The sequence below is a fragment of the Canis aureus genome, chromosome 7, assembly GCF_053574225.1.
Source record: "Canis aureus isolate CA01 chromosome 7, VMU_Caureus_v.1.0, whole genome shotgun sequence".
NCBI classification, from domain to species: domain Eukaryota; kingdom Metazoa; phylum Chordata; class Mammalia; order Carnivora; family Canidae; genus Canis; species Canis aureus.
In genome coordinates this window covers 49,924,396-49,945,402 of record NC_135617.1, presented here as the reverse complement: position 1 = coordinate 49,945,402, position 21,007 = coordinate 49,924,396, and the positions used below count along the sequence as shown (strand labels likewise).

General features: G+C 35.1%; 1 protein-coding gene across 1 annotated transcript in view; it reads left to right on the top strand.

Annotated features, from left to right (window-relative positions):
• GFRAL (GDNF family receptor alpha like) overlaps positions 1-21,007 on the top strand; it is a 49,925-nt gene that overhangs the window by 3,930 nt on the left and 24,988 nt on the right. The window contains exons 2-4 of the mRNA XM_077903589.1: positions 5,597-5,653; positions 6,541-6,871; positions 11,889-12,139. Coding sequence (XP_077759715.1) covers positions 5,597-5,653; positions 6,541-6,871; positions 11,889-12,139 — 639 coding nt within the window. The remainder of the gene's footprint in view (positions 1-5,596; positions 5,654-6,540; positions 6,872-11,888; positions 12,140-21,007) is intronic.

The following is a 21,007-nucleotide window of genomic DNA, read 5'->3' as shown; positions in this document are numbered from 1 at the left end:
ATGAAGCAGAGAGCATTCAAGGAGCAACAAATCCTTTGTTAAGCTGGTGTGTAGAACAGAACAGTATTAGGAGATGATGCTGGAAAGAAACCAGATGTTAAGGAGGAAAGCTGAACTTACGGGTCTTTCTAAAGGGATTAGACTTCAAACTGTTATTGCAAGGGGCTCTTGAGGCATTTTAAACAGAGGAATGCAGAATCAGCTTTTTCAAAGGGTATCACTGGCAGGAGTGCAAAGGACAGAATGGAGGGGAGGGAAAGATGAAGGCCAGGAATATCAATTAAAAGGCCATTGAAATAATTTGGGAGAGAGGTGATACACGCCTAAACTAACACAGTAGTGCTAAGGACTAAGAGGAGAAAGCAGAAGTAAGATATTTTATGAATTATAATTGATAGGAATTGGTGACAGTTGGATATGAGGAGTATGAAATGTATGAAGCATGTTATACAAGTTGCTGGCTTGGGACAGGATACTGTGATATACTGAGATAGGGAAGAAACAATAAAGTACAGGATTGGGGACAGAAGTGATGAGTTATATTTTGGAGACATCGCATCTGTGGAAAGCTTTGGAACATTCACGTTAGGAATGTTAGTATTTTGTTTTAAGTTTTATATGATACAAATAATTTCAAAAGAGAAATGAAGGAATGTGCGTCATCTAGCTTGCATTTGGAAACCTGCATTTTGCACTAAAGAGAGTAATCTAGAATAGACATACAGGTTTTGGAGTTAAAAGTTTGTAAGAAGCAGATAAAACCATGAAGGAAAATAGGATTGGTCTGAAAAGGCTATCAAATGATATCAAAAAAGATTTTGATAACAACATTTATGATCTAGTTGAAGAAAAAAAGATTTCAAAGACAGGAAAAGAAAATATAGAAAGAGTTTTTGAAGTCAATGAAAGGGACACAGAGAAAATAGTTAGGAATTACAAATGCTGAAAAGTCACCAAAAAAGAATAGAGCCCAAACTAATCACAGGAGTTAACTAATTAACAGGTCTTTACTAGTTTTGTTTGAAGTAGGAGGAAATGAAAGCATATTGAAATACTAAAAATATTTATTGACTTATGTTTCATGATGATGATGGCAAGACAATTTATATCTTTCTAGCCATTTTTAATCATACCAAGTTTTGACGAAATGTAGTTACCAGTCAACAGGTCCATACAAGTTAGACTGAAATCAGTTCAACTTTATTACTTTATTTATAGAAGAATCAGCTCTGTCTTTACATTTGGCTGGACAGTCAAATATCACACAATGGATCCATCAGAAAGACACATCATTAATGGTTGGAAAAAAGAGCGACTGTGTCATAGCAGCACATATATGCCAACAAATGGAACATTGTACTCTGTTGTACGAAAATTTTAAGAAAACCTGTGGAAAGGAATCAGAAAAATGCAAGACCCTTGATGGAGGCTACCTGTGTGCAGCATTAAGAGAAAGTCTGAAAGAAACGATATTGTGGAATTGTCATTGCAATGACCCTTCAAAAGTAGAATGTGTTGAAATTTGGAGAAGTTTGTTTGAAGACATTTGTATACAGGATGCTCAGATGAATCAAGTTCCAGCTGTCAGTGATGACCACAAAGATGGATTCAAACAGGACATTTTTTCAGGTTGGTATTCTAAAGAAGAATTTAGGAACATTAACTATGAATTAACCAAAGAATATTTAAGTTCTGATTCCTACTTTGTCATTCCTGCCTGTTTCTCCTAGAAAATTAAGAATAAAAAATTAATGCCATGACTATGTCCAAAAAGGATTACAAAGAGGCAAAAGAGCCAAATGCTAAAATGTTTTAGAATAATGTCAATTGTATTCATTCATTCTCTCATTAAACAAATACTTCTGGGACATTTACAATGTACCAGGTCCTATGCAGCAGGATTTAAAAAAAAAAAAAAAAAAGGATAACAAAGCAAAACCAAAAATCACCTGTCCTTCATTCAAGGAGCTTGTTGTTTAGATGATTTAAAAAATTGAAAAAATAGATAAAATGTGGTTAAATGCTGGTTATTTACTTAATAGGTATTTCTTTTGAGTCCTTACCATATCTTAGTCCATGTGCTCAGACCTGTAGGAAAAGTAGTAAACAAAACAACCAGAAACCATTGCTCTCTAGGAGTTTGCATTCTGTATTGAGGGCATCTTGAATCACCTTCCAAGGCAACAGAATCTGAGACAGAGGTTTGCAGACAAAAGTTTTTTGGGGCTGGGGGTTTAAGAACAAAAGTTAGAAGGAACTGAAGGAAATAGGATTAAGTAGAGGGAGAAGCTGAAATGCAGTGCAGCTGCCACAGCAAACTTAGTTTATCCCACAGGAAGTTTGGACCTGGATTGGCCATTGAGGCAAGGGACCTGATCCTTGAACCCCTCCTATGGGTTAGAGCTTGTATATGAGCTGTTCCCTGGGAAAGTCTGTAACTTTGCTTGTGGCAACTTTCTTTGAATGAGGGCAATGCCTAGAAAAGGACGGTTGTGAGTCATCACCCAGCCCATACTTTCAGCCCCTGGGGAAAGGAGAGCCTGAGTCACCAAAGGAGGTGTCTTAGTAGCGGGTCATAGCATCCAATGTGGGAACAAAGAGAAAATTAACAGGACAAATGACTTAAGATAGATATTTTAAACAGTATAAATGCTAAGGAGAAAACTGAAACAGAGAGGAAAAAAAGAGATATGAGTAGGTGATTTTTAATTTTAATAGAATGACCACACAGTTGTATCCTTAAGTTAATGTTTAAGCAAAGATTTAAAAAGTTAAGAGAATGAGTCCTGTAGATATTTGGGGAGAGAATAGTTAAGGCAAAAGAAAGAGAGAGTTAGACACCCTCAATTGGAAATGTGTCTGGAGGTTTGTGGAAGGGCTAAGGGGAGACACATAGGGAGAGGAAAGAATATGGGAGAGAGGTGTGGGAGGTGAGATCAGAAATAAAACAGGGGCAAGATCAGGTGGGGCCTCCTTCTAGGTCATTTCTAGGTCATTGGCTCTTTTCCTGAGTGATACAGAAAATTATTGAAGAATCTTCACTAAAAGATTATCATGATCTGATTTCTATCTTTAAAAGGGTAATTCTGGATTTTATGTTGATCATTGACTGAAGAGAAGCAAAGGCTCCAATAGGAAGACCAAGTAGGAGGCTTTTATAATGACACAGATTAAAAAATGATAGATGATGGACCCATGTGGGAAGTTGTCAGATTCTGGATATATTTTGATAGAAGTAAATCATATGGAGGTGTAAGAAAAAAAAGGAGATGAAGGTTGATTCCGAGGTTTTTGTCCTTAATTTTTATAAGGATGTGGTTCTCATTATTTTTGTTAACTGCTACGGAAACAGCCACAGGAAGGAGAGACTTCAGTGAGCAACAGAGAAGTCACAGGTTGATTTGGGATGTGTTAAGTCTGAAATGTTTATTAGATATCCAAGTAAATGTATCAAATTAGGCAGCCCCAGTATGGCATTGATGTCTAAATTCTATGTATGACACAACAAAGTGAGATCTGGGCAAGAGGGCTTCATTCACTTATAGATGATAAATAAGCCCATGGCCTAGATGAGGTCAACAAAGAAATGTATGCTGTCTTGGACCTGTTTGGTAGCAAGGTGGGAAAATACCAGATTCTGGATATATTTTGACATTAGTGGATGAATAAGAAGGAATGGTATGTATGCTTTTATGTATATGATCTTCTATCTCAGATGTAGATCTGATTGGTACAATCTTTTATTTATTCCTGTGACATATTGCCCTTCAGCTGCTTTTCAGGAATTAAGCTACAGTTTAAAATATCTTCCTGGAAGAATGTGTCTATACATATGTATGTACCATATGAAATTAGAATTTAATGTGCATAGAATTATATGAAATTACTCATAACATATAAAATAGTACACATCCAAGATAGGGTTTATTTTCCCCTGCTAAAATAAATATTTTGTTGTGTTTATGATAATTACCCACATGGTGAATATATTAGTCGTCTGGGGCTGCCATAACAAAAAACCACAGCTTGAGTGGTTTCAACAACAGAAATGTATCTCCTCACAGTTCTGAGGCTGTGACTTCCAGATCAAGGTCCAGCAGGGTTGGTTTCTAGTAAGAGTTGTCTTTCCTGGGCTTGTGGACTTCCTGGTTTCTTTCTGTGTTCTCAGATGACCTTTCCTTGGTGTTTGAGTGTATGAAGAGAGAAGAGGAAGTAAGCTCTCTGTGCCTCTTCTCCTAAAATGATAATCCTGTCAGATTAAGGCCCCACTCTTATAACCTCATTTAACCTGAATAACTTCAGAGACACCATTTTTAATACATCACACAGCAGGTTACAGGGCTTTCACATGTGAATTTTGGAGGGACATATGAAAATTCAGTAAAAGTATGCACATTCAGTGTTTGTTTCAATGATAGATTCTTGAATATATTTAGTCAATGGCATGGCTATACCAATCAGTCCCAAAGCAGAGATACTAATCTATAATAGAGGTCTAGCCTAGACTTTTGTAGCTGTTACAAAAGCTGTATGCCTGTCTGAGATTTGATTGTGGGGTTTCACTCAATATGAGATAGTCAGAAGAACGAACATCTCAGATTTCCTCAGAAACACAGGAGGGTAGATTTAGAAACACTGTGATTCTTCAGCTGAGCCATTATGGATATAAAAGTGAGAAACAATGTATAGTGAGAACAGATGGAACAATGCAGGGAGTCTGGCAAGACTGACACAGTTGGGAGTAAAAAAGAATTTTCTTGTGATTGTACCTTCTTTTTTTGTGCAGTGGATGGGCAGTCAGGGAATTTGGATAGGCAGTTCAGAGACAAATTGAATCAGGAAGTCACAACAGAAGTCAATCTTAATAGCCAATGGCAACAATTCAGCTTTAATTTTAAAATGCAGGTTTGATCAGACTATTCCCCTATCACTTTATGCATATGCTTATTAGCACCCCTTATATTTTATTTGGATTTTGTTTATATCTCTATATCCCATGCCAGGCTGTGGATGCTCCGTGACAGGGACTATACATTTATATCTTCAGTATGGAAACTGGTACATAGTAGTGATTCAACCAATGCTTCTTGAATGAAAGAGTTTGGAAGTAGCTGGGCAGTGAGTTCACTTCCATCAATGCAATTCTCTAGTTCTCTGATTATAATTCCTAGGAACTCTAAAAGACTAAAATAATCAGAGGTAGAAATCATCTTTAATTTCCATTTCTATTTAATTAAGACCCTACCGGGAAGGATTTTTTCAATTCAGACAATATTCCTTCTGTTCTTTCTCCCCAGACAGATTCTTTGTTTACTTCAGTACACATGGCCTGGTCGTTAGCATTTGTTTAAATCTTAGAGTAACTAAATCCTCAGAGCAGGGCTGTTTAACTCACTGGAATGATATTTGGGGTGGGTGTGGGGGGTATTTTTCTTCATCTGCATGTCACTAATTTTGAGTATCAAGGGTTAAGTAAGTATTACATGAGCTAGAATGTATTTTTGCTTGATCATTCATTTCTAAATGTGACCCACATTTTTCTACTAAGTTTAAAAAATTGTTCACTAATGAATTAGTCTCTTTGTTTTCCTTCTAGATAACATGAAAGAGGATAATCAATACAAGTGGAATCTAACTACCCTTCCCTATCATGGTAATGTTTATATTTATAATTTTCATTTGCATTGTAAATACTAGGCAATATGATTTAAAACATAGTTACTCGCTTTCTTAAAGATATGCCAATACAAAATAAATTGTGTGGCTCTTAATTTAGTCTAATATTGCAAAATGCAACAAAATTACTGTATTTTTTCCATTCATGTATCAAAGCAATTAATTGTTTTGCCCACCTGTCAACTATTTACAGTTATGCTGAGGAATGAAAACTTTACATTTAAAACCAAAAATTAGATCTTGGTTAAATTTCACAAGTATTTTGATCACATAAATTAAGTGCTTGATGCTAATTTTGTATATATGCATTTGGTGGCGGGGGAAAGGGAAAGCACTCCCATGTATCTATGTTTTCCAAAATGTCAACATCTTTATGTGCTATTATAATAACTGCAACTAATAGCTGCAACTGCTATTATAATAGTAATAACTGCAACTATGTGGAAACTTTAGTCAAGATTTTTACCCAAAATAAAAAATGCAACGAACAAAAATCATTTTGATTTGAGCCCATGAACTCACCATAAGCTATATACTTCAAATGCAATTTCTGAAGATTTATTATTTACATTTGAGAGACTTGGACTCAAAAATTTTTTTCCCACTCAGTTTTGGCCCTATATGTTTCCTATCATATCTAGATCACAATATGTATCCAGCATAAATGAAAGATGATACAAATAGCCCACTACTCAGGCCTCAGTAAATTCATATTAACTCTTAAAAAAAAAGTAAGATTAGCCCCAAATAGCACATTGGTACATCATTGTGTTTTGCTCACAGACATTTCACAGCATTTTGCAGATTCTGTATGTACAGATTCATGTTTACTTTTCCACAAACTGGACATATCCTTGCTTTTAGGAATCAAAGGGATCCAGTCCTGTTTGGAAGTGGCAGAGGCGTGTGTAGGGGATGTGGTCTGTAACACACAGTTGGCCGCTTACCTTAAAGCTTGCTCAGCAAATGGAAATCTGTGTGATGTGAAACACTGCCAAGCAGCCATACGGTTCTTCTATCAAAATATGCCTTTTAACATTGCCCAGATGTTGGCTTTTTGTGACTGTGCTCCATCTGATATACCTTGTCAGCAGTCCAAAGAAGCTCTTCACAGCAAGCCATGTGCGGTGAACGTCGTTCCACCCCCTTCTTGCCTCGATGTAATTCACAGCTGCCGAAATGATGAATTATGCAGGTGAGTAAAAACACGCATACCTTAGTTTCTTATTTCGGCACCTTATTTGTTACAGTCCAGTCCTAACACTTGATCTCATTACATTAGCTAGAGTTCCCACCCTCATCCAACATGACGTAAACAAAGCCAGACAACTCATATTTTTGAATATGCAGTACATGTGTAGTATCCTTTTTGAAATTCAAATGCAGAACAGGTTTTTGGAATAAGCGAATTCAATGTGTCAGGATTTGGTAGCCATGAAACAGCATCATTAAAATTATATATTCAAGTTAGGCTAATGAATTAGTAAATAGACCTGACTGGCATGTCAGTTTAATTTGGTTTTTTGGTATGATTACCTCAGGCTGTTAAATGTCAGAGAGCTTTGATAAGGCAGCTCTTCAAACTTCAAATTGAACCTTTCTCTCATAGGCTGGAGATCCGGAAGGAGAAGGTAACTTGAGTCCATCTCAGCCCACATGTATGCCATTATGTCAGAAATATACCCATTTTCTTCTTCCCAACCTCACGCGCTTGATTTTCAGGGGAGCAATGTTAGTCATTTATTTGTCATTCAAATAAATAATTATCCGCCTATTACTCTCTAGGTACCAGTGCACACAAGACAAGAATGCTTGCCCTGGGGTCTAGTGGTGGGAGAAACATAATAAATAAGTGAAATGTACATTATAAGGTAATGAGTGTTGTGGAGATTAACACGCAAAGGGAGAGAATTGAGTAAGTGGCATTGTGAAGAGGCAGAAAGAGTTGCAATGTGAACACAGTGGTCCCAGTAGGGAGCTTTTCACCAGATTTAAAGAAGTAGGAGAATGAGCCTCTCTCAGTATGCATCTGAAAAAAGAAATACTAAACAAGTTAGCCAGTGGTGAGGAAGAAATAGGACCTGTTCAAAAAGCAATGAGGGTAGAGCCTACATGGAGGAGAGCAATAGGAGATGTAGTTAGACATTTAACTGGAATGGGGGGTAAGTAGGCCTCAGTCATATAGGACCTAGAGGGACACTAAGGACTTGGGTTTTTACTCCCAGTAAAATGAAAGGTTTCTGGAGGATCTTGAGCAGAGGTATGAATGATCTGGCTCACTTACTAAAACTTCCACTCTTGTTGCTAGTTGAGACTAGACTGAACCTTTGCAGGTAATTACTCTTGGGAACTCTAATTCAACACTGGCTTTTTCTTTTCCTCACTACAGTCTTCATTAACACATTTCCTTGTATATTCAAGATGTATTTATCTTTTGTCTAGTAAGAAATCCACAGTTAAGTGGGTCTCTTTGGAGGAGTAAGAAAAATGCAGGAAAAAGTGAGAATACTGAATAAATCTGATGAATCAAAATGATTTGTATCATTGATGTTACCACATTAAAGGAGCTTTATTTAAACAACCAGCATTAAATCATATAATTTATGGATTCATCTTTTGCTTCTTTTTGGAATAATTCTTCATATCAATTTGCCCAGTGCCTTTAATCAGGAATTGTTTTGTTTAATTTCATTTAAATAAATAAAACTTCGTAAATAGCAAATCATTTAAAATTAAAAATAAGCATTTAATGTGGAAGAGTAGTCTAGTGTGTGATAGCTCAGAGCAAAGATTATCACATTCATCACTTTGCTTCGACCATTGACAAATGAGCTGAAAGGTTTAATATCAACTGCCTGAAGGGTCTGATTCTTGGTAAACATCTTTTAGCTTTTTAACTATATTCATTTTTTTACTCTGCCATTCCAACTTTCAGAGTAGCTCCAGATCTTATAAATATTTGTTGAAAAGGACAACTGCTTTCCTACAACATACATTTTGTAAGATAATGGGTAAAGATCTAAGCAGAGTGCTAGAATATTGATGTATTTTTTGTTTTAACTTATCACATAGAATGCCAAAGCTCTTAAGAAAGTCTTCTTTGAGGACCTATTTTACAAAAGTTTATCAGTTATTTTGAGGCTTATTAATTATATCTCTTGAGTGATAATAAAATTAATAATAAAAATGTTTTATGATACAGTTTAGATTTTTCAAACTCATATCTCAAAAGTCCTTATTTTGTGAAATATTGTATTTCATTGATTCTAAGATGAAATTTTTAAAACATTTTAATATCCCTAATAGCTTTGGAATGCATCTTAAGCTCAATGACAAGAACATACTTATGAAATTAAAACAATAATTTAATTTCTAACAAGTTATTTTAGTTATAACAAGATAATGATATTTCCTGTAATCAATGAAATAGGATGAAAACATTTGATTACACTATTTTTATCATATCACAAATAGAATATTTACATCTGTCAATCATCTATCTACAGTAACAATGAAAACTAGTGATATTTTAACCAGCCAGGAAAATTTTGTTAAAGCAATCCCTGTAAAAATACCAGAAGTCTCCATGAATGGGGAGCTGGATAGCTTTACCTGATTCCAGTGCCAAGACCATAGGAATACTACCTTATCATCTTTAACTTATTTGCATTCAACTTTTGGAACATCATATATCTAAACTTTCCTATCAAATTAAGTATTTTAATGGCAAGTGATGAATCTGCTGTTAGAGTCCTTAAGAAGCCCCATGATGGATTCTGAAGCACACACTCCTGAATTAAACTCATCTTGGTGTCAACACCTTCTAAGATTGATTGGTACAAAGTTGGTAATTTTTTTCCATAACGGCTCCTCGGTTTAACCACTTCTCCAAAATGTTTGGTGCACAGTCTGCAAAACCAGAGGCATTTAAAGATGTCATCTTGTTTCCCTCCACCTTTGAGTATCTTGCAATTAATTTTTATAATTTTTAATGTACATATACATGTCTCTTCTTGTGTAATTTCTGTCTTTCATGGATTAATTCAGAGAATAAGAACTATGTACTTTAGATTGCTTTTCACTGTGTGCAAATAGTCCCTTAATGAATATTTTATAGAGGTGATGGAAATATAATGCAATATTAGCAGTCACTGTAAAAAGACAAATCCTGTCATTTTTCTCAGGCGAATTTTGCCTTAGGGAGACTTTTAGCATTTATATTAACTTATTATTAATGTAATTCAGATGGAAAAAAATCCAAATGACAAACTACTTCTTCAGTAAGGATGGTTAAGCCCTTTATCTGCTACCTTTTTTTGCTGAAAAGTCTGTATGTGTGGAGAGGAGAGCATTTGGGTCTTAAAATAAAACTTAAGTTCCTGTTCCAGATTCTTCAATACATGATAGGTTTCAAAACTCCTTTATTTATTTGGAAAGGCCAAAGAAGTCACTATAAAGTTCATTTTTCAATCAATTCTGTCTAATATAGATGTATACTGAGAGATGAGATGTTTTACAAATTATAAATGTTTAGGTGCTTACAGAAAATTATAATACATTATATTTTCATATGTATGAACTCAAGAAAGTAGTGAAAAAAAGTATTTGCTTAAATAAATTCTACTTACTTTTTAGAAGCAAACCCCCATAATGTACACAATATTTTAAGTACCATGGAATACTTAAAAATCTGATGATTTATTAGGTCATATATCCATGTGCAGAAATTATACCAACCACATTCTTTACATTTTGCAATGTAACTGGAAATCAATAGATAAGATGAAAACAAAATAATTCCATTAAAAAAAACTACTTTTAAATAATTGTTTGGACAAAAATATAGAAAATTGCAGAATATCAAGAAAATAAAGATAATGAAACATTATACATCAGAATGTTTAAACCTGAAACAGAATTTCTATCATATAAAGTTTTGGGGCGTATTTAAATCTTTTTTCAAATCATGTAGGTAATGTGTACTAATTTCATAATTTTTTATTTAAAAATATCCTTTAATTCAGCATTTATGCAGAATTTCACAACTAATTTTCTGAATGAAATAACTTCCATGAGTAGATAACTCACACAATTTAACTGTAGCAAAATACATATTTAAAAATGAATAAATGGCACCTAGGTCCAGATTTATTCTCTATCAACTCCTAAATGATGATCCATACTGTCAATACTTCTATTTACATGATATTTTCTATATAACCTTCAATTGCATTAAAAGAACATATTTGTTCTTCTGGCTCAAAATATTTGTAGGATTTTCTTAAATATAAGTTTTAATAGATCCTAATTAATTTTTTCCATGACTTTAAAAAGTTGATTCCTTTAAGGTTACTTAAAATATGAGATTATTAAAAATAATAGTTCTGGATTTAAAAAGAGTAGCATGTGGACAAATACACTCATGATAAATGTTTATTTACTCAGAGAGTTTTCATGCTTATTTGATGATGATCTATTCAAGAAAGGGTAAGAAGGAATTTTAGGTGATAAATATTAAGTAGAAAGATTAATATCCTTGATTCCACTGGAATATCTTCTTTCTTTGAAAGCTTTGAAAATGAATTATTGTACATTATTCAGACTTACATTCAAAGCTAGTACAACACAAATATATAGAAACTTTATGAATTGATGTGGTTCTAATGGATTATCTCAGTCATTAAATAAACTAATTTTTGCTTTACATTAGCTCTTGCTGCCAGAGAAGCTAAAGGAATTTTGTAAATTCTAATTAGTCTGCTCAGAAATATTGAGCAAGTGCACAGTACCTCCCAATCTGTGGGAGAACAGGGGCTGGGAAGGTCTAGAGTCTTGTATGAAATCACTCTATGAAACTGTGGCCAAATGCTAGCCAGAAAAGCACATTCTGCTTCAAAAATATTGCTAATAATTCTACCATATACTTTATATTGCAAATCATCACCCATTGAAATAAAATTAGTAGTGAAAGATCATTCATCCAGGAAATCCTAAACTTAGCCTCTGTCTTTCATCACAAAAGGAAAATAATTCACGAGGTTTCTCTACTTTTACAGTCTCTATCAGGATGCTTGTATGTACTAATTTTGTTTTCAGCTTGTATTGGTTTTTAAAGGCTTGTCAGATGCCAGTCTTTCATTAGGTGAGGCAGTACCACATGTTATTGTGAGATAATATTATCCAGACTAATTCCATTTCTTGATTCTTTCTAGGAGGCGCTACAGAACATTTCAGTCAAAATGCTGGCAGCATATGATTAGAAAGTGCCATGAAGATGAGCTCTGCATCAGTACCTTAAGCCAGCAGGACCTCACTTGCTCGGGAAGTGATGACTGCAAAGCAGCTTACATTGGTACTTTTGGGACAGTCCTTCAAGTACAGTGCACCTGTAGGACCACTACACAAAATGAAGAATCTTTGTGCAAGATTTTCCAACATATGCTTCATGGAAGATCATGCTTTGGTGAGTTATATATATTCAGTAAATGATACACAGGTTTTTTTTTGTTTTTGTCTATGCAGCACAAAGTAGTAATCCAGCATAGAAAATTTAACAAAGAAAACCTTATGTTTGCCACTCCATTTTAAATATATTTTCTGATTACGTTTTATGTATTTGCTATTTTACTCATTCATATGCTAGTAGTGTATGCTTTTTAATGTCTATGATTGGTCACTTCTAGGTATCATTTACTGATTTCAATATCAACAGCATGAAAGGTTTATATCCTACCAGATAACTGAATATGTCAGTTGTCTATCGTGAATAACAAACAACCCTAAAATGTAGTGGCTTAAAATAACCATTTATTGGCTCATTCTGCACAATGGGCTTAGCTTAATTGGGTGGTTCTTCTGATGATCTTACTTGGGGGCCACTCAAGTAGCTACTGTCATTGAGTGACTCAGCTGAGGCCAGATGGTCCAAAATGGTGTTTAGCAAGCACTATTTGTTGGGATACATGAGTCTCCTCCACATGTCCTCTCTAGTGGTTGACCCTGGTCTTTTACATGGTGACAGCAGAATTTCTAGTAGCTAAGCCCCAAAGTTCATGTACTTACCAATTGTCTATGTCTGTCACATTCGCTAATGTCTCTTTGGACAGAGAAAGTCCCATGGCAAGACCCAGAATCACTGTGAGAGGAAATTATACAAGGATGTATATATTTAAGGTTGGATCCATTGGGGAGATCATTAATTTAATAGTTTACCAGTATGGGTATCCCAACCTTTGTAAAACATTTACTCTTGGATTTAGCTTTTCTAATCTTAGTCTTTAACATGTCTGCTGATTTCTCTGTAATGAAAGGATGGAAACACATTCCCTAAAGGTATACTTTACTCAATTTTAAGAATGAAAAAACAGATTTAGGAATTTAACTAATTTTTTTAATTTATTTTTTATTGGTGTTCAATTTACCAACATACAGAATAACCCCAGTGCCCAGCACCCATTCACTCCCACCCCCCGCCCTCCTCCCCTTCTACGACCCCTAGTTCGTTTCCCAGAGTTAGCAGTCTTTACGTTCTGTCTCCCTTTCTGATATTTCCCACACATTTCTTCTCCCTACCCTTATATTCCCTTTCACTATTATTTATATTCCCCAAATGAATGAGAACATATGTTTGTCCTTCTCCGATTGACTTACTTCACTCAGCATAATACCCTCCAGCTCCATCCACGTTGAAGCAAATGGTGGGTATTTGTCATTTCTAATAGCTGAGTAATATTCCATTGTATACATAAACCACATCTTCTTTATCCATTCATCTTTCGATGGACACCGAGGCTCCTTCCACAGTTTGGCTATTGTGGCCATTGCTGCTATAAACATCGGGGTGCAGATGTCCCGGTGTTTCATTGCATCTGTATCTTTGGGGTAAATCCCCAGCAGTGCAATTGCTGGGTCATAGGTCAGGTCTATTTTTAACTCTTTGAGGAACCTCCACACAGTTTTCCAGAGTGGCAGCACCAGTTCACATTCCCACCAACAGTGTAAGAGGGTTCCCTTTTCTCCGCATCCTCTCCAACATTTGTTGTTTCCTGCCTTGTTAATTTGCCCCATTCTCACTGGTGTGAGGTGGTATCTCATTGTGGTTTTGATTTGTATTTCCCTGATGGCAAGTGATGCAGAGCATTTTCTCATATGCATGTTGGCCATGTCTATATCTTCGTCTGTGAGATTTCTCTTCACGTCTTTTGCCCATTTCATGATTGGATTGTTTGTTTCTTTGGTGTTGAGTTTAATAAGTTCTTTATAGATCTTGGAAACTAGCCCTTTATCTGATATGTCATTTGCAAATATCTTCTCCCATTCTGTAGGTTGTCTTTTAGTTTTGTTCACTGTATCCTTTGCTGTGCAAAAGCTTCTTATCTTGATGAAGTCCCAATAGTTCATTTTTGCTTTTGTTTCTTTTGCCTTCATGGATGTATCTTGCAAGAAGTTACTGTGGTCGAGTTCAAAAAGGGTGTTGCCTGTGTTCTTCTCTAGGATTTTGATGGAATCTTGTCTCACATTTAGATCTTTCATCCATTTTGAGTTTATCTTTGTGTATGGTGAAAGAGAGTGGTCTAGTTTCATTCTTCTGCATGTGGATGTCCAATTTTCCCAGCACCATTTATTGAAGAGACTGTCTTTCTTCCATTGGATAGTCTTTCCTCCTTTATCGAATATTAGTTGACCATAAAGTTCAGGGTCCACTTCTGGGTTCTCTATTCTGTTCCATTGATCTATGTGTCTGTTTTTGTGCAAAATACAGCATCCATTTCTGATCAAAACTCTCCAGAGTGTAGGGATAGAGGGAACATTCCTCAACATCTTAAAAGCCATCTACGAAAAGCCCACAGCAAATATCATTCTCAATGAGGAAGCACTGGGAGCCTTTCCCCTAAGATCAGGAACAAGACAGGGATGTCCACTCTCACCACTGCTATTCAACATAGTACTGGAAGTCCTAGCCTCAGCAATCAGACAACAAAAAGACATTAAAGGCATTCAAATTGGCAAAGAAGAAGTCAAACTCTCCCTCTTCGCCGATGACATGATAGTCTACATAGAAAACCCAAAAGCCTCCACCCCAAGATTGCTAGAACTCATACAGCAATTTGGTAGCATGGCAGGATACAAAATCAATGCCCAGAAATCAGTGGCATTTCTATACACTAACAATGAGACTGAAGAAAGAGAAATTAAGGAGTCAATCCCATTTACAATTGCACCCAAAAGCATAAGATACCTAGGAATAAACCTAACCAAAGAGGTAAGGGATCTATACCCTCAAAACTATAGAACACTTCTGAAAGAAATGGAGGAAGACACAAAGAGATGGAAAAATATTCCATGCTCATGGATTGGCAGAATTAATATTGTGAAAATGTCAATGTTACCCAGGGCAATATACACTTTTAATGCAATCCCTATCAAAATACCATGGACTTTCTTCAGAGAGTTAGAACAAATTATTTTAAGATTTGTGTGGAATCAGAAAAGACCCCGAATAGCCAGGGGAATTTTAAAAAAGAAAACCATATCTGGAGGCATCACAATGCCAGATTTCAGGTTGTACTACAAAGCTGTGGAATTTAATTTTTCCAGAGTATCGGAATGAGCAAGTGGTTGATAGGGATATGTGGATAAATCTTAGAATAAAAGGATCTAAGGATGTGATCGCATACTAATTCAGGACTTGTCTGTCATCCACCTTCAGAGTTAGTTCTTAGAACCATCCATGTCTTAAAATGCCCCCATGCCTCTTGGCTCCTCATTGTAACCATGGAAACTGTAAATACCATTTCCAGGAGAAAATAACAGATGTTTACTGTTTCATTGCAAACAAGATCTTTATACTTAATTATAAAGTGGACAGATATAGATATGTATATGTCTATACTATACCCATTTAACAATATATAGATACACACATTTTTTTTTTAGATACACACATTTTTAAATGTTTTACTTTTCTTAGATACATTAACTAATGTGATCAAAATTGTTATTTGTTGTGTATTAGGTAATAGATATACAACTCAGAGTGTATGGTTTTAATTCCAGCAGATGTCTCTGTGGAATTTCTATAATTTTTATAGTTAACACCATTTCAAATCAAATTTCATATTTCAATTGAAATCATGATAGAAAGTGGAAAATTGTAGAATTACATGTGTTGACTGATATTTTGTAAATAATCTTCCTCTCTGATTAATATTAGGTGGCTAATTCTGTTAGAACTAAGGGTGCTTATAATGAATGGCTCATAGCATTACAGAAGGAAATACCAAATAAAATAATTTAAATCAACAGAAATACATACAGTTATATTACCATGGTAATTTATAAGTGGGTTTCTCCATAGTAAATGAAATCCAGGGGAAAAAAAATGTAGATAATAGTAAATGAAATAGTAAATGAAATAGTAAATGAAATCCAGGGGAAAAAAAATGTAGATCCTAAAAATGCCAGTCCTGGTAACCTAATTCTAATTCTGGGCCTGATTTTCTCCCATGTATTTTTAATCATAGTTACATTTTATTTGCATTGTGTTTAGTTGCTATAACGTGTATACTATATAATGTTTTGGAAAAATGAGAATTCAAAACCCTTTCACTTTCTTCACTCCCCTCGTCAGACTAAACTTTGTGAGATTTCCTTTTCAAACATTACCTACTAAAAGTAGGAGTTTCGGGTGATGGGTTTGTAGAATGAAAGGAAATTTTTTTTTTTTTTTTTGAATGAAAGGAAATTTTGAGGCCTTCTGCCACAGTTCTTGAATTAATAGGAACAGTTTCAAACCAAAACAAGAACTAAGTCCTTAGGCCTGGCTAGTTCTAACAAACCCTTACCCCCTGCTCCATGTACTTGAGAAGAAGTGCAATGACAGTTCTGAATAAACCATTTGTCTAACTCTGTAACCTGACTTCTCACAGCACTGTGGCATGCTCATACATTATCAAAATGGTCATCATCAGTGCAGCTCATTTCCAAAGCTCTTGAACTTCTGCTGCCTGTGCTTGAAAGGAACAAAAGGGAGTAGGGCTGAGAAGGGAGTTATGGAAGATTTTCAGTTTGTCACCTTTGTTTGTCTTAGAAGCATTATTTTTCAAGCTCATTTGACTCTACACCACAGAAAGCAATGCATGTTACATTAGCTTTTTTATGCACAGTATCTTCTATTAAAAAAATACATAGTATTATTCTATTCCACTAATTTTTTTCAATGCTGACTCCCACCCACTAAAATGACTTCACTACTAGCTAAGGGTTGGTCACTGAAGTTTGAAAAACTTTCTTGGAGCATAAATTCATCTGGAAAGAATCTGCACTGATACATTCAAGCCAGTCTTATAATAATTACAAATAATTATAAAGCAGCCAGCATTTATTGAATGTTTATTTTTGGTCACATTTTTTTCATCTAATCTTAACAATTTAATGAGCTAGATACTATTATCCTCCCCGTTTCATACATGAGGGAAAGGAAGCTAAGAGATGAAATGTCTTACTCAGTGTTCTACACACAGGGTGCATGTGGTAGACTCAGGATCCAAACCCCGCCTGGCTGACTGGGAGCTTGCTATGTTCTCCTGCCTGTGAAATGGTAAAGACAACAAGCTAGTGTCTGTTGAGCATGCCCCAAAGCCCTCTTGCAGAAACTTCTTAGTTCTGATATGAGAACCAAGCTTTGAAAACACGCCAAAGAGCCCACCTCTGTTCCTACATTCAGGACCAGATTTAGGCAAATGAGCATCCTGAACAAATTAGATATTTGACCACTACCTTTCTCTTAACTCCACATCTCTGGATCCATACAGACTTCCTTTTCTCTGATATCTTGCTGCACAGAGCAAATTTGTGGCAGTTAAAGCTGAGAGAGAGGTGGGAAAAAAGCAAAAGAGAGGACCTGGATAAGACAGAGTCCTACAAATGTGGAAAGAATTAAAGGAGCGAGCACTATTGTGTTTCCTTGTTATGTTGAAGGCTTCAGTCTGCAAGTGTGGGTGTACCTGGCTCTGACAGGAATGTTCTTTTTTGCCTTGTTCAAAATTGTCTTTTTTAATGTCAACTGTAGTCATCTTAAAGAGATTTGGACACATCACTATTCTGCCTCTAAAGACTCAGTTTTGTTTTGTTTTGTTTTTAAGAATGATTTTTTTAAAAATAAAAATAATACACGACTACCTTTCTCTGTTAAATCTGACAGGGAATGGACAGCATAGCAGTACAGATAAAATGCAAGGTTAAACAAAATGTAAAGAATACAAAAATAAAAAATAAATTCTTCCCCCAATCCCATTCTTTTGAGAAAGTCAAAGTTAAGAAAGTTGGTGCACATTCCTTTGAAACTTTTTTTCCCTTGTAATACATAACTCAAATACCTTGTATGCACCCAAATAGATGCCTGCCTCACACATACATACATATTTCTTTAATGGAATGAAACTCTACATACTGCCTTATAACTTAAAAAAATGGAGTGGGCCTATTTGTGAGTGCATACATATTTCTTTAAAGGCTGCAGAGTATCCCATGGTGTATGTGCACATGCCTGCATATGTTTATGCCATAATTGATTTGATTTATAACTAATCTATTAATGTGGACCTTCAGGTTGGATATCATTGTTTATTATTACAGGCATTACTGCAATAATTGTTATTGCACATTTTAGTTGGCATTTCAACAGAATACCTTTCAAACAGTGACCATAGGATTTTTATGTTTTTAAATTTGGTAGAAACTGGGAAAAAAGCTTGTTCTGGTTACATTCTTAGAAAAAAATCTTAATGATTTAATTTGCATTTTTATTATAAGTGATGCTGAGCATTTGTTCAGTGGTTTGTTGGAAATATTCTATTTCTTTGACCTACTCATATCCTTTGCTGAAAACATCTGCCTTTTTTTAGTACTGGGAAGTGGAATTTTTGTTGTCTATATCAAAAGTTTATGTTGATATGTGAGAATTCACTAATCTGCATGCCTCTTACAATAATCCTGAGTTCATAGTCTCTTATGGCAAAGTGATGATCTGATATATTGTGGGCTTGGGCTCAGGTCTTGACTCTGCTATCTGGGTTATCTGGGTTATGTAAAGAAGGAAGATTTTTAATCATTTCCTGACTACTCAACCATTCTTCAAGTGGATAATTTCCACTGCCATTTTAAAATACGTTTTTTAAGTGATTAATAGTTACCAAAGAAAAAGTATAATACAAAACCAAAAACAGACTCTTAAAATATAGAGAACAAACTGGTGGTTGCCAGAGAGGAGCTGAGTGGGTAAAATCAGTGAAGGGGACTAAAAGTACACTTATGGTGACGAGCATTGAATAACATATAGAATTGTGAATCATTACATTGTACACCTGAAAGTAACATAACACTATGTTAATTATACCTGAAAATATATAAATCTATAAATAAAATATATGAATAGAAATATATAAAAATAAAATTTGGGAAATATTTTTAAAAATACATGTATGAAAAAAATATCTATCCTTCAGTTTAAGACATAAACATTACCATTATTTTAAATTAAAAAAAAAAGATTCTTAAAATTTATTTGAGAGCAAGAGAGCATGAGCAAGCTTCGGGAGGAGCAGCAGGAAGACAATAAGCAGACCTGTGCTGAGCACAGAGCCTGATGTGGGGTTTGGTCCCCAAATCTTGAGAACATGGCCTGATCTGAAATCAGGAGTTGGATGCTTAATTGAATGAGCCACCCAGATGTCCCTATTTTTTAAGTTTCTTGAAGTTCTACTTCATATCACATCCTTTCTCCCTGAACTCGGAGGTAATCAACTACACACCTATACACATATGCATGATGCATTACAAAAATACACATGTATGGTATTGTCTAGGACAGTGGTTCTTAATATTTACTGAAGATGAGAATCACCAAGAGATTAAAAATTCTGAGGTCCAGTAAACTAATAAAATTACATTATGTGAAAGCAGGAAATGGGTGTCAGTAGGGTTAATCTCATGGGCACGTGGTCAGTGTAGTCACATGGGGCCTGTGCTTAGGAGGATCCTGAGCTTGGTGCTTCATGTTCTGCATATATCACCTTGAAGTTTTTAATAATTGCATCATTGAATTTGGGTTTTGTAAACTCCAGTGGAGCCTATGCAAAGTGTTTGGAGCCTTAGCTCATATGTGTTCCTGCCTCCTGACAGTTCCTTGGGACATGCAGGTTCTCAACTGCCTGCCCCACTCCTTTGTGCCCTGGGCACCAGACACCACTCAGCACTCCTCCTCTCCCCACTTTTCACCTGTGACCAGACATTTGTCTTTATGTATTTTTAATGATATTGAGCCTTCTAATAGATGTATGTAGATTTTCCTTGATGACTTTCAATAAGTTTTTATTTTCTCAGTAAAAATAATTTCTCAATAATAATTTTCTTCTGAGACTTTGGCTATAATATTTCTAGATATTACTAAATATTACAATTGCTGCTGCAAATAACATCTTCCAAATCAAATCTATTATACTTTCAAACTGTGGTTGATAATATAAATTTAATTGATTTTCATATATGCATTTGTATGCAGCAACATTCTTGATAAACACAAGATTTAACAATTTTTGGAATTCTTTTGTGTTTGTAATGTAATGACATGCTCTTCAATTATTACAGTTTTGTTTCCTCTGTCTAATGCCTATACTTTTTTTGTTTTCTCCATTCCACATCTAAGACTCACAGAAAAATGTTAAGTATAAATGGTGACAATTGAATACATTTATCCTATTCCTGACCTAAAGGAGCATTCTTTCACTATTTTAGCATGAAGCATAATGTTTGTCGTTATATCTGTAGATACTCTGTATCAGAATAAAGAAGTTCTCTCTCTTCCTTGACTGTAACTTCCTTTTTAAAAAAAGAACGCTGAATTTTAATAAATGCTTTTTCTACATTTGAAGCTTTCATTTAAAATGTGTGGAGCATTTTATGATCATATCCTTGTAAAAGAGCAATCTGTCATGATGCCAATTTTGTCATACTATCAGAAATAGAAGTACTCTTAATTTCTAAATACACTCAAGATCTCCATTTGTATGAAAAGGAAAGGAAAAAAAAAAACTTACTAATTAACATCCTACCTTCTCTCCTTCACAGCTAGATTCCTGAGAAGAGTAGCCTGTGTTCATTACTTCAATTTCTTCACCTCTTATGTATTGATCCAACTAGTCCAGCCTGGTCTCTGGATGTAGATCCCTTCACAAAAGATTTCCTACAAGGTACCAACTACATCCATGTCAGAGATTCCAGAAGTCCTTGTCTTGCTGGAATGTTAAGTCATTTTCAAGAATAGTTTAATCCC